Raw genomic sequence first — 14,205 nt, 5'->3', positions numbered from 1 at the left:
TCTCCATAACCAACTGAATTCATCACTTTCAAATATATATCCGGCTCTCTTTTGAAACCTCCTATGGAATTTCCTTCCACCACCCTCCCAGGGAGTGCATTCCAAATGCTACCAATGCTCTGAGTAAATAAGTTGCTCCTCATTTCACTCCTAGCTCTGACAATGTTGAAATTGTGGCCCCGAGTTACTAACATATCAACCAGTGGAAACAGAATATCTTTCATTACCTTCTCAAAATTATCTTTAACTCTGAACACCTCAATAAGGTAACATCTTAATCTTCTCTATTCCAAGAAAAATAAGCCCAATTTCTCTAATCTTCCCTCATATCTAAAATCCCTCATTCCTGATATCATTCTCTGAAATCTCATTTGCACACGCTCCAGAGTTTTCAATTCCTTCCTTAAATAAGGTGCCAAGACTTGAAGGCAATACTCCAAATGCGGTCTGACCAATAATTTATAGCTGTGTAGCATCACTTCCTTGCTTTTATACTCTATGCCTCTATTTATCAAAGGATCCTATCCTTTCCTAACTCTTTCAACGTGTCTGGCCACCTTCAGAGAATTACGCATTTGCTCCTGTACTCCTCTCAAATTTGTATCATTGAGCCAATATTGTCTCTCCACGTTTCTTCTACCAAACTGCATTACCTCACATTTCTCCGCATTGAAATTCATCTGCCAGCTATTTGGTCAACTTGTCAATGTCTCCTTGAAAATCCAGAAGTATTATCGCAAACAACGGTTTATTTCTCGCCACCAAACCACCCTTGGTGCTTGTCATCTACTATCACTAAAGTCACCCATATTTCCAATTACTCAAATGATGTCAAAGTGTGGTAAGCACAATGCAGAGCACCAAAGGATAGACTTAGTCAGCTTGAGAAACCTGAGCACCAATGGCAACAAAATATTATGATGGACCATGAAAACTTAAAGAGTATACCAGTGCTAAAAAATGCTGTTTTAGGCTAAGGTTTTAAAATTTCAGGGCCTGTGCTTCCCAATTGAAATTGATGCTGATGAACCAAATTTTAATGGTTAGGTATGTTTAATTGTACAGCTACATTTTTAGTATCACAGCAAAACAAATTCAACCCAAAATTACAACAAATCTATTGAACGAAACTTTCCCAAACTAACGTGAACATTTCAAGTAAAGTCATATTTAGGATATCTGTTGCTTTGTGAGGCCCTGTGCTCTGAGTTCTGAATTTTGGACAGAAGTTTTCTCTAAAATATTATGCCACTGCTGCCACCCAGCATAAGGTTTAGATTAGATTCCCTACAGTGTGGAAACAGGCCCTTCGGCCCAACAAGTCCACACCAACCCTCCGAAGAGTAACCCACCCAGTCCCATTTCCCTCTGACTAACACTACGGGCAATTTAGCATGGCCAATTCACCTGACCTGCATATATTTGGACTGTGGGAGGAAACCCATGCAGACACGGGGAGAATGTGCAAACTCCACAAAGACAGTCGCGCAAGGCCAGAATCAAACCTGGGACCCTGGTGCTGAGAGGCAGCAATGCTAACCACTGAGCCACCATTACTTAGGCTTAATGCTATGACTTAGGAAAAGTTTCTTACAGCTTTGACATAAAATAGACACGTAACTTTCTGAACTGGCCTGCCTCTTGAAGCTTATTCCTTAAAAGGTGCATCGCATTTTTTAGCACTGGTGTACTCTTTAAGTTTTCATGGTCCATCATAATGCTTTCTTGCCACTGGTGCTCAGATTTCTCAAGCTGACAAAGTCTATCCTCCAGAATGCAAGTGGAGTGTATTATTGCTCGCAAAGTTTGAAGGAGGGTCATAGCACAAGAGCAGTGGAGGGTTCCTAAAGGCCTGTATCAGTGATCATAATATGATTTACCTGTATATTCAGTTTGAGGGAATAATTCAGTTTGTGGATTGAATACTAATGTTTTAAAATTAAAAGGGCAACTACGAGATCATGAAGACAGAGTTGGCTAAAGCATACTGGGAAACTAGGTTAAGGTTTAGGATAGTTGAGAAACAGTTGCAGATATTTAAGGGAAGATTTCAGAGCACTCAGAAAGTATACATTTCATTGAGAACAAAAGATTCTACTGTCTCTGTGGAGTTTGCAAGTTCTCCCAATGTCTGTGTGCATTTCCTCTAGGTTTCCTCCCCCAATCCAAAGATGTGCTGGTTAGGTGGATTAGCCAGGCTAAATTGCCATTGGTGTCCAAGGATATGCAGGCTAGGTGGATTACCTATGGGAAATGCAGGGGGATGGGCCTCTTTGGAGAGTCGATGAAGACTCAAAGGGCCGAAAAGCCTGCTTCCACACTGTAGGAATTCTCTGATTCTAGGGAAAGGGCATATCTTTCAATAGCGAACTAAGCAAGTTAAATATAGTATGAAACTGAAAGAAAATGTGCACAATTCTGCAAAGATGATTGATAAGTCAGAAGATTGGCCAGTAGATAATGGACAGTAAAGAATGACTAAAAGATGAATAACGGGAATGAAAGCTAGCTACAAATTTCCAACAGAGAGAAGGTAAATATTGCCCCTTGACATTCAATGGGATTATCATCACTGAATCCTTTACTATCAACATCCTGGGGCTACTATCAACCAGAAATGGGAACAGACCAGCTGTACAAATACAAGAGTAGGCCAGAGGCTAGAAATTCTGAAGCTAGTAAATAAGCTGACTTCCCAAAGCCTGTCCACCAGTTACAAGGCTGAAGTCAGGAATGTGATGGAATAGTCCCCACCTGCCTGGATGAGTGCAGCTCCAACAACATTCAAAACGTTTGACACCATCAGGGTAAAGCAGCCCACTTGATTGGTTTCTCATTTACCACCTTCATTATTCATTCCCTTCATAACCTGAATGCACAGTGTCAGCAATGCGTACCACCTACAAGATTCACTGCCATAACTCAGCAAGACTCCTCAAACACCACCATCAAAATCCAACAACTCTACTAACTAGAATGTCAAGGTCAATGGATTCATGGGAACACCACCACTTGAGAGTTCCCCTCCAAGCCATTCACCACCCTGAATTGGTACCATTACACCAATCATTCACCTTCGTTGGGTCAAACTCCTAAAATGCCCTTCCTAACAGCATTGAGGGTGTACCTATACTACATGGACTGCAGCAGTTCAGGATGACCCTGTGGCACCAACACCTCCTACAGAGCATTTAGGAATGGTCCATTAATGCTTGCCTAGCCAATGATCCCCACATTCTCTTGAGCTAATGTTAAAAAAAAAATCAAGGGTTGGCTACAGGTACTTAAAAAGGAACAGTAAAGAAAGTCATTGGTCCTCTTGATTGAGAAGCTTAGAAACTAATAATGGAAAATAAATTGATGGACATTTTGCACCTGCTTTCACCTTAGAAAACACAAATAACAGCACAGAAATAATTGTGAATTAGAATGTGAACAGGAGCAAGGAACTTAAAGCAATTGCAATTCCCAGGGAAAGAGTACAGAGAAAATGATTGACTAAAATCTGACAAATTCCCTGGCACTGATGGACTTTATCCTCAGATGTTAAGAAAAACTGGCTGCTGAGAAAGTAGATGCATTGTTTTTAATTTTCCAACATTCTCTCAATTCTGGAAATGTCCCTACAGTTTGGAAGATAGAGAATGTAACCCCTCTATTCAAGAAGTAGAGAAGCAGAAAGCAGGAAGCTATAGGCCTTTTAGCACAGGGAAAGTTCTGGAATCTATTTTAAAGGAAGTTCTCGTAGGACACTTAGAAAATCATAATGTGATCAGACTGAGTTGACATGCTTTTCTAAAAGGGAAATCATATTTGCCAATTCTATAGAACTCTTTGCAGAAGTAACAGATAATTTAGATAAAGTGGAACTGGTGGATATAACATACTTAGATTTCCAGCAGGGATTTGACAAGATGCCACATCAAAGTCAGAGTGTAAGGGTGTAACATATTAATGACGAATCCTCTTTCCATGCTAATTGGAAGCCATAGGTAGGCGAAGTAGGTTTTTTCCAGGTTGACAGGCTATGACACGTGGTGTTGTCATTATTTATAATGCACAGAAATGACTTGGATGAAGGGACTGAATGTATGGTAGCTAAGTTTGATGATAGGTAGGAATGTAGGTTGTGACATAATTCTGCAAAGGGATATAGATGAGTTGCATGAGAGGTCAAAAGATTGACAGATGGAGTATAAGGTGGGAAAATATGAATTTATTCACTTTGGCAGGAAGAATAGAAAATCTGTATACGATTTTAATGGAGAGAGACAGCAAACCTCTGTGATGCAGAGGGATTGAGATATCCTGGTATGTGAACCATAAAAACCAATGCAGCAAATGATTAGGAAGACAAATGGAACATTGTTACTTATTTCAAGGTGAATAAGACCATAAGAAATAGGAATAGGAGTAGACTATTTGGCCTCTCAAGCCTACCTCACCATTTAGTCAGGTCATGGCTGATCCTCACATCCACTGTCCTGCCCTTCCCCCTTAACCCTTAACCCTTGATTCCCCAACTGATCAAGAATCTATCTATCTCAACCTTAAATATACACAAGGACTCTGCCCACAGCTCTTTGGGGCAAGGAGTTCCAAATAATCACAACTTTCTGAGAGAAGAAATTCCTCCTCATCTCAGTCTTAAATTGGAGACCCTTAATCTGAGAGTACACCTCTGGTCTTAGACTCTCCCATGAGGTGAAATATTCTCTCAGCATTTACCCTGTCAAGCCCCTTAAGAACCATATGTTTCAATGAGATCACCTCTCATTCTTCTAAACTCCAGTGAGTAGAGTCCCAACGAGTTTAATCCTTGCTCATAACAGTCCCTCTATTCCAGGGATCATCCTAGCGAACCTGCTCTGGTCTGCCTCCAATGAAATAATAGATTTCATTAAAACAGAGGAAGAAACCTGCTAGCAGTACTCCAGATGTGGTCTCACCATCACCAAAAATGGTTTGTAGAAGTCTGTGTGTTGTGCAGCAGGTGGACACAGCATTGGTGAGGCCACTTTTGATTCTGTCTATTGTTTTGGTCTAATATTTAAGAAAGGATGTCAGAAGCTGTCTGAAAAAGTTCCAATTTGCCTGATTCCTGGGATGTCTTATAAGGATAGGCTGGACAAGTCGGGTCTGTATATTAAAGTTTAGAAGGCTAAGAGGTGATCTTACTAAAACATACAAGATCCTGAGAGGACGTCACAGAGTGGAATGCTGAAAGGATGTTTCCCTCGGTGGGAGAGACCAGAACCAGTAGACTCCATTTAAAATTAAAGGTTTGTCCCTTTAAGGTAGTAGTGAGGAGAAATCCTTTTCCCTCACAGAATCATGTGTTTTCGATACTCTCTTCCCCAGAAAGCAGTAGAAGCAGTAGAGACAGGATCATTGAAAACCATTACAGCAGAGGCTACTATTTTCTTTACTAACAAGAGAGTCTACGATTCTTCAGGGTAGAATAGAGTGTGGAGTTGAGGCCATAATCAAATCAACCATAATCATACTGAATGGTGCAGCACCACGTGGTCTACTCCAGTTCTTAATTCATATCTGTGCATTTCATAGAATGCTATGTGTACTGCCTTGCTCAGCCAACTTACAATGAAGGGGCAAAAGTCAAAAATGCTGGCACAACTTCACGCAGATCTTGCTTTGCAATTTATTGGCATGCTTGTGTGTATGAATGTGTGAGAAAAAGGACAAGAAATAAGAGGAGGATCATAAACCTGACGAAGTTTTCTGTACTCTCCAGATTCTAAGATGTAAGAATGGGAGTGAAGTGTCAGTGGTCTTTGAGTATGTAGTTAAGAATTTTGTTCCTTTTATTCTAGCTTTTCTTGCAAGTAGAAAACGTATGCTGAATTATAATTTGAAGAAGCATCAATTTCTATTGAGGCAGACATCTGTGTGCCTGCAGGTCAATATGTGACACAATTTGGTTTTGTAACAATTATTTCTCTAGAGAGCTTATAGAAGATACAGTGCAGCAAGCTCTTCAATTGTGAGTTGCATTTTAACTGTGCCTGATTGAAATATAGATATCCATGGGGTGCAATGACTGATTTGGCATGAATTACAGTTGCGAGTTGAAGGGATGCATAAAATACAATGAACAAGCCTCATGTATTGCTTACATGAGATCTAAATACCAAACCTGTTGCAGTGGTGCCTTGGAATGTTATGGGTGCACACAAGATGCAATGTAACAGCTGCATGACTAGTCATGTGTAAGCAGTAAATATGGAACAAGCTGACAAGCAACACTTTGTACGCATTCTTGGGCCCTTGACCTAGTAAAATATGCTGTTTAATGGCCTTACTGTGCCTCATTCCTTTCACTGTACCATGTTGTCTCATTTCTGTTCACAGATCCTGCAGATACACAAACCATTAAACCTGGCTGCTGTTTTCCAATATTGTCCCTGCAGATGGTGGCATGGAGTGCTGAACAAGGGCAATCTTTTTCATCTGTATCTCACACAACAGCAGGTCTGTTTTGCCTGTCATTCAACTTTGGAGTGGAAGGAGGGGCGAGGGGAGGGTGGGAGAGATGTGGTAGTGAGGGCTATATCATTTCACCACAGACCCAGTGATTCTCTTTCATATCTCACAATTAATTTCCTCTCACTTTTTTTTCTGGATTTATCTCCTGTTCACCTTTCACTTACAGCCATCGCAAAGCTTGAACTTTACCTGCCAAATGTTTCAGCTCCAATGTAAGCCTCAAAAATGGCTGAAAAATCATTGCTTTCATACAGAGCTTCTCATCTTTAAATATAACATCGCTTTAAATTTGAGCTATGGATGAGATCTTTAATGGTCAAGCTCTTCTCCCACAACACCAGCTAACCCAGCTGCCTTCCTTGTGCACTCCCAAACCCACACCCATCTCATTAAAAAGGTTCCTTTTCACCATAAGACCAATGCTACGTTAGGACCTCATGCTAACTACTCAAAGGAACACTTTTTCTTATTCACTCACAGGACATGGGTGTCACTGGCTCGGCTAGCATTCATTGCTCATACCAAATTAGCCAGAGAGCAGTTGAGAGCCGACCACATTGTTGTGGGTCTGGAGTCACATGTAGGCCAGACTGGATAAGGATGGCAGTTTCTTTAGGTTTTTCCCAATAATAAACAATACTTTCTCAGCCATCGTTAGTTTACTAATTCCAGATTTTTATTGAATTCACATTCCACCATCTGCCATGTAGGGATTCAAGTCCAGGGTCCCTAAATATTACCTAGGTCTCCAGATTATTAATCAAGCAATAATGCTACTAGGCCATCACCTAGAGTACATGCAATCAAAACATGGTTCAGGGCAGTCTTCTGTTGGAAAACCAATACATGCATACATCATATCTGAGCAAAGTCAACAGAAAGCAGAGAAGGCAGTCTGCTGCAACTGATAGGTTTACGGCACACATTACACCTAATAAGTCTTCAGTTTACTCTCTGGAACAACTTTTTGTTTTCAACTGTCATTATGTTTCAGCAAGAAAGTAAAGGTGGGAAAAAATTCTGATCACAGTTTCTCATTGTTACTTACATTATAACCCATTGATGCTATTATGCTCTCCACTAAAGTTGATCACAACCAAGAATAAGATAATTGAAAACATGGCATTTAATAATCTATAATCTTGCATCGAGTATTACTCTGGCATTTTCCCGTCAATGGAATCAGTTACACTTAATAAATGTAAATCAAATCTCTCACACTTTTCAATTACATTATTATTTATTGTCAATGTTATGGACCAGACCAGACCCTCTGAAAATATTTTAAGAAGGTAGTCAAGACCCTAACATTTTCTTACTTTAAAGGAAAATGTGAAGTGCCTGCTCCAGATGCAATGCGACTGGTCAAACTACTTGATGCTTAAAAACACAAGTTATTTAAACACTATAATTAAAATACAACCAAAGAAAAAGGAATTTAGAATAATAACTCTATTGGAAACTTAACAGAATAACAGATACAGCAACTATTATTAATTAACTGTTCCAATATATAGTAACATCCTGTAAACACATCCTTTGGCAAAAAAGGAAATTTCAGACACAGATTCTCACATGCAGTTCTCCAATCCAGGAGGAAAAAGATTAAGAGAAAATTCAAAGAGAGTAGCAGACAGGAAACCGTCACTGAAGCTTCCAGCTCTGTTAAGAATCCAATAGCTTCTGATGCTACTGAAAAAAACTGAAACCTGGAAATCCTAATCTGAGAGCTGGCCACACCCATTCAGGCTGTTAAAAATAACCAAGGCCTCCCATACTGTTTCCTCGCATAGTCTTGACAAGCACCTCTCCTTCATCTCTCTCTTAAAAGAAACCAGGATAAAATAACTTCTTAAAGTTAAAGCATCAGCAGTCAATTATTTTATTCTGTGGTGATCTGATGATATTTAAAATGCATACTTTATAATTCAGACAATGCGCAATCAAGTTCGACCGTTGCCAGCTGACCAAAGGAATCAACTGCAAATATGACAAACTTCATCATTCTTGCTGATCCAGCGAGGTGAGTAGCTTAATCGCAGCAGTTTCCTTCACTTTTGGGAAAGGAAATCCCAGCAAGTGTCTCTCATTCTGCTGTATGCGATTTTGATTTGCAAGATTATAACGGAGCTGCACTGGCAGCTGGCATGCCGAAGGCTGCAGTATGTATTAACCTGGGTCCTGGCTAAAAAACAAAAAGCGATAAAAGGAAGACAGCAACATGCACAAAACAAAAACAAAATACACCCCAATGCAATTATGGACTTAAGTCAATTATTTATGGTAGAATATTTTATCATAATTATTCAAAAATAATTAATTAAATGTCACTCTCTGTGATTAACTGCTGCGTAAATAACACAAAAGGGATTTATAATTAGACAATCATAAAAGGAGCAAAAACATTTAAATCCATGCACACATCAGGACTTGGGTGTTTAAATCACCCTCTGCCATCAATGCTGACTAATTTTTAATTACTGTAAATGTTAATGTATTTTAATTAAAGATACTTTTTGAAAATTTTCACAAGTAATGAAATTCTAACTGAATAATTTGCGTCTGAAATACATGACTGCAAGCAGGTACCTTTAATTATTTCTGTGTGGATATTAGGTTCATTGACCTTCCCACATAGCTGTATTGTTCCTGCTTTCTTAAAATTAAGAAAAGGGCAATGTTTTAGATCTTTCCAAGCTGCCTCAACATGAAGTGAATGTATTTACCATATGACTTTGGTGCACGGATAAAAACACACTGGATATCTTCTGTAATAGTGTATGTTTCAACAAATTACAACGGCAACTGTTTATGTTGCTGTTCACTTGGAGGTCATCATTAAAATCATCTCACAAATTAAAAAAAAAGGAATTCTTAACACATACATGTACATGTACTTTCTTGTGTTCTGGCGGTCAGCTTTGCTGTTGAATGTGGTGGAGGGCAGCCTATTGTTTATCAATATAATTCATTAGATGGGCATTTTGTTAAACTTGCCCCTCTGCTGCGCTGGAGATAGCCAGTCAGAAAAAGCAGACATATTTTGCTAGAAGTAAGAAGGAAAAGGAAATTTCTATCAAATTATGATATGTTTTTAATGATAAACTCATGACATGCAAATTGCTCCGGTAATGTCAATTCTATATTTGACTTGTGATTACAGTAGAAACAAGATATAACCCAACCCACCATTTCATGTTGATGTTGGGTTAGTCATATTGTATTCTGGAAACTGATATACATTTTCCAGCTAACATTTTAATGTGTCAGGGTTTTTTTCTTTCATTTAGGAGGGAGTGTAATATATCACTGTAGTTTAGCGTCTTGTTATACCGCCCTCTTTTATAGACAAGGGCAGGAAGAGGCATGGGGAACAGTGTGGCCTGCAAGTTTTTCTCCAAGCCACTCACCATCCTGACTTGGAAATGTACTGCATCCTTTACTGTCAGTGGGCCCATCTCCTACCTCCCCCCACCCCACCCACCTCAGCAGCAGTGTGAGTGAACCTGCACTAATCCGACAGCAGTTCGAGCTTGGAATATCGTCTAAATTAATTTTTAAACAAAATCGGTGTAGATAACGTTATTCAATAATGGCTGCCTGCAGTTGAGAATATATTAGTCTTACTGCAATGTCAGCATGGTCAAGATGAAATCCCTTACCCGCTTTCGAATATTGTCAGTGATGTTTCTTTTCGACTTCAAAGGCTGACTGAGAAAACACAGCGATCGCCACCAGGACACCCAGACACTAGCTATCATACTCGGATGCAATGCACGCTTCATTTCAAACAACTCAGCTAGAAATCTTCACGTTGACAGTCAGCGGGCGACTGTCCTTAGCCGGGCTAAATGAAATGCGGTCCGCCCAAGCCAATAACATCTCTGCAGAATGATCACATTAGGCATTCCCAAGTTTCTATCCTTGCTAAGCGTGTTATCAAAACACGGAATTTGGCGGCGCCGATTCGCGAGGCGTGCAAAACAGGTTTCCTTACTAACTGATCAGCCAGCCAACGTTACCCAATTCAACTTCTAAACTGCTGCCAATTTACAGAATGCCGTAAAATTAATACTTGACTTCAGCCCTTTGCTCCGACTGGCCAGTTTACCAGCAAAAACAATTCAGGAAATGAAGTGCAGGTACATTTCCATCGGAACTGAAGCCATTCGGCCCCTCGGTTAGCCCTATCCCCACAAAAGGTCCCCGTCCTTCTGAAGCTGAGTCTGGCTTTGTTCAGCGCTGCATTTTGATAACGTGCGTTTTAATAATAAACCTCTGAATATTCCTACGCTTTTATAAAACGACACTGCGGTTTCCTCGCTCGGCTCAAAACACAACATTGTCGCCACATTTCAATAAACAGTGCGTTGCGTCCAGGGCAAAGCAGAGCGCCGGCTTTACAAACAGCAGTTATAGTCAAAGGTTCCACTTTATACAATCAGACCTTTTTATACAATTTGCTTTACATAAATTAAAACAGTAAAAGGAACTCGCTATATTTAAAAATTAAATAAACACTGCCTGTCATGTCCATTCATCATCAGAAGGAACAAAAGCATAATAATTTTCATCTCTTTTTGGTGGGAGACAGGCAATATCTCACTCACCTGGAACGCGGCACTTTACATGGGAGACGTGTCAATCCAAACTAAAAATGGGGGAACAAGTAAAAATGAACCAAAAAGCAACGTGCCTGATCTGCTTTCAGAGCGATAGCAAATTAAGGCTTCGGCAAATTTTTTTGAAAAATTGGCGTCTTTTTTTTCCCCCTCTCTGGCTGTGTAAATCCATCTGAACAGCACCTTCCGCCGCCAGCAATGATGGAAGATAATGTTTGTTTTTGCAGGTGTTTGGAAATTCGCTGATTTCAGAGGGTGATACAGTTACAGTGAATACAAATGTATCCCCTTGTTTGTCAACACCAGTGTAACAGCAGTAGCCAGGCACTGTCAGGGTCTTCCCCGTCTTCAATCTAACAGGAAACAGCTCTAACCGCCTGTACGTGAGGCATTTACAGTCGGTATTAATCTTGTTTCATATAAAGCTGTGACTGGGGTGGGAAGCGTTCGATAAATCCCCCTTTATTGTCACGATCGGGGTTTCAAATTATCTTTTGCTCTCTTCCCTCCCACACCCCCATGCCTAACTCACTTCCCTCGATTCATTTTGCACGGGGAGCAAGGTGAATGGTGGGGGGGGGGGGGGGCAACTGGATGGCCAGTGTTAAAGAAAATGCATGTTGGTATCCAGTCAAGGCCCGATCATGGGGATCATCAGGACACGTCGATTCACGCAAAACGGCAGAGCTGGATCTCCACAAGGGTCCGAGGTACCCCTCCCCTCCACCCCCCCACAACCCCCAATAAAAAGACAGCAAGACTGAAAATGATAACAGCAGGAGGAAAAATAAACCGAGGAATAGAGAGAGAAAGGCAGAGTATCGGCAGCATTAGCTGGGAACATGGGTCTTTGAAATAAATACAATGCGTTCACGGACACAGGGATGAGGAGTTCAATTCCTTATTCGCAGACTGGGTTACAATGGGTCTCTGCTTGCTACACTGTGGATATTTGTTAATAAATGACTCTTTTGTTTCAACAAATGAAGGATTCTCGCCCATGTTTTGTCCTGACACTTACCTTTCTGTCTTCATTCATTCCCGTATTTTTTCCCCAAGCAGAGAGAGAGAGAGAGAGAGAATTCAGACAGCAGCAGCCTCGGCTCGTACAGTACACAGCAGCTTCCTCTGGTTACATCCCCTTCTCTCTGCCTGGCTTGGCGATCGTTGTTGTTAACTGCTGGTGTTGTGGGTGGGTGAGAGTGTTGGGGGGGGGGGGGGGGGGGGGGTGGGGGAGCGGGGAGGAGGGGGTTATTTCAGAGATAATCCGTATTGTTTGGAAGCGCTCCTGTCAGGATGTGGACTCTGATCCCAGGGACTCCTTCCCTGCTGGAGAGGTGACAGGCTGCGCACGCAGTGCCATCAATATCCCAGCCACTGGGATTCAGTGCCTCCTGTGCCTTCAGACTCATTTTCACGAGTCGGGGCTCACCTTATCCAGCTGTGTAATGCTGCAAATACAACAGCTCTCCCTCCCCCCCCCCCCCCTCCCCTTCCCCCTATCCCTTTCGGCTGGGGTCATCATAGATTTGTAAATTTAGACGGAGTTCTCTCATTTTCAAATCAACTTAATGTGGGGGGGGGGGGTCATGAAAATATTTTATTTTGAAACACCAGTCATCTTGCCTTCCTCCCCCATTCGCACGCACGCCCACTACAGTTAATAATCTGCACATTCTACCTCATTATAGTATCAAAGAGGTATTGAGTCTCAAAACAGGTTACAGGCCTCAGGGCCTTATCATGGTGCTGGGGAATATTGGCGTGAAATAGGGACGTTTGATGAAAACTTTCAATAACCATTGTAGTTTCCTAAGTCTACACCCCTAAACTTGGCAATGATTTCGTATGTGCGATCTCCTTCTTTAAGAAATACTTTTCTGACATAATCGTGTATTCCGCCCTCATAATGCCAACTCGCTTTTACCTTATTTGCTGAAGCAATTGTTCAGCCACTGAGTTCGAGCAAAATGTCTCTGCCAGATTAATAATTTCTCCAGCTGCCAACTGACCTTTTATTTATTTCACTGTCACGATGTTATGGCCCAGGAGGAGGCCACTCAGCCCTATTGTGCCTGGTTCTGCCTCTTCAAACGAGCATTACAACTCACTGCCAATCTCTTACCTTTTTCTTATACCTTTGCACATTTTTAAAAATCCAAATAATTGCCCAATGCCCTCTTTCATGCTTCTATTCCCAGAATTTGCTTTTTAACCTCATTTCATAGCATCATAGGGCACAGAAGAGGCTCTGCAGCCCATCCATTCCCTGGCCCAGAGCCTTGAATATTATGACATTGCAAGGGTTCATCAAAATACATTTTAAAGGTTATGAAGTTTCCTATCTCTACTACCCCACTAGGCAGTGGGTTGCAGATTCCACTGGATGATTTTTTTCCCCCTCAAATCCCCTTTTGCCCTTCGCCTTTAGATTATGCCCCTGTGTTTTGATCCTTTAACACATGGGAACAACTATTTCCTATCGATTCTGTCCATGTCCCTCAATCTTATACACCTTAATCAGGTCCCTCTCAACTGTCTCTGCTCTAAGCCTTTCCAGCCTCTCTTCATAGCCAAACTGCTCCAAACCAGGCAGCATCCTGCTTAATCTCCTCTGCACCCACTCAGTGTAAGCTGTAACCAGTGCCAACATAACCTCCTTGCTCATATAATCTGTGCCAAATAAATATATAACCTGATAATGACAAGTATCCCATATACCACCTTAAGCACCCTATTAACCTCGCAGGAAGTGAGGACTGCAGATGCTGGAGATCAGAGTCAAAAAGTATGGTGCTGGAAAAGCACAGCTGGTCAGGCAGCATCTAAGGAGCAGGAGAGTCGACGTTTTGAGCATAAGCTCTCCACTCTATTAATCTCTCCTGCGGCCTTCTGTGGACAAGCACTCCAAGATCCCTTTGTTCCTCTGATCTTCCTAGTGTCTTGAATACTCCGTTATCTTGTTACCTCTTCCAAGTACATCACCTCACACTTTTCATGTATTCCTCATTAAATTATTCCAGAAAATTAGTTAACTTTTTTTTGCTTTGTTGGAGCATTGTGAATTAAACTGTCC

General features: G+C 41.1%; 1 protein-coding gene across 3 annotated transcripts in view; it reads right to left on the bottom strand.

Annotated features, from left to right (window-relative positions):
* Positions 1-12,331, bottom strand: part of rai2 (retinoic acid induced 2) — an 83,062-nt gene extending 70,731 nt beyond the window's left edge. Inside the window, exon 1 of one of the 3 annotated variants that reach the window (XM_043700491.2) lies at positions 12,151-12,331. In XM_043700491.2, coding sequence (XP_043556426.1) covers positions 12,151-12,168 — 18 coding nt within the window. In that variant the 5' untranslated portion in view covers positions 12,169-12,331. Of the gene's footprint in view, positions 1-7,826; positions 7,866-11,117; positions 11,449-12,150 lie in introns of those variants that run through there. The other 2 variants (XM_043700493.2, XM_087992990.1) reach the window with 2 other exon arrangements.
* Positions 12,332-14,205: the final 1,874 nt, after the last annotated feature.

The sequence above is a fragment of the Chiloscyllium plagiosum genome, unplaced genomic scaffold (assembly GCF_037043375.1).
Source record: "Chiloscyllium plagiosum isolate Xiang-an unplaced genomic scaffold, Cpla_swu_hap1 HiC_scaffold_12, whole genome shotgun sequence".
In the NCBI taxonomy this organism is placed as follows: Eukaryota; Metazoa; Chordata; class Chondrichthyes; order Orectolobiformes; family Hemiscylliidae; genus Chiloscyllium; species Chiloscyllium plagiosum.
The sequence above is the reverse complement of the archived record's forward strand: the minus strand, read 5'-3'. Positions and strand labels throughout refer to the sequence as shown.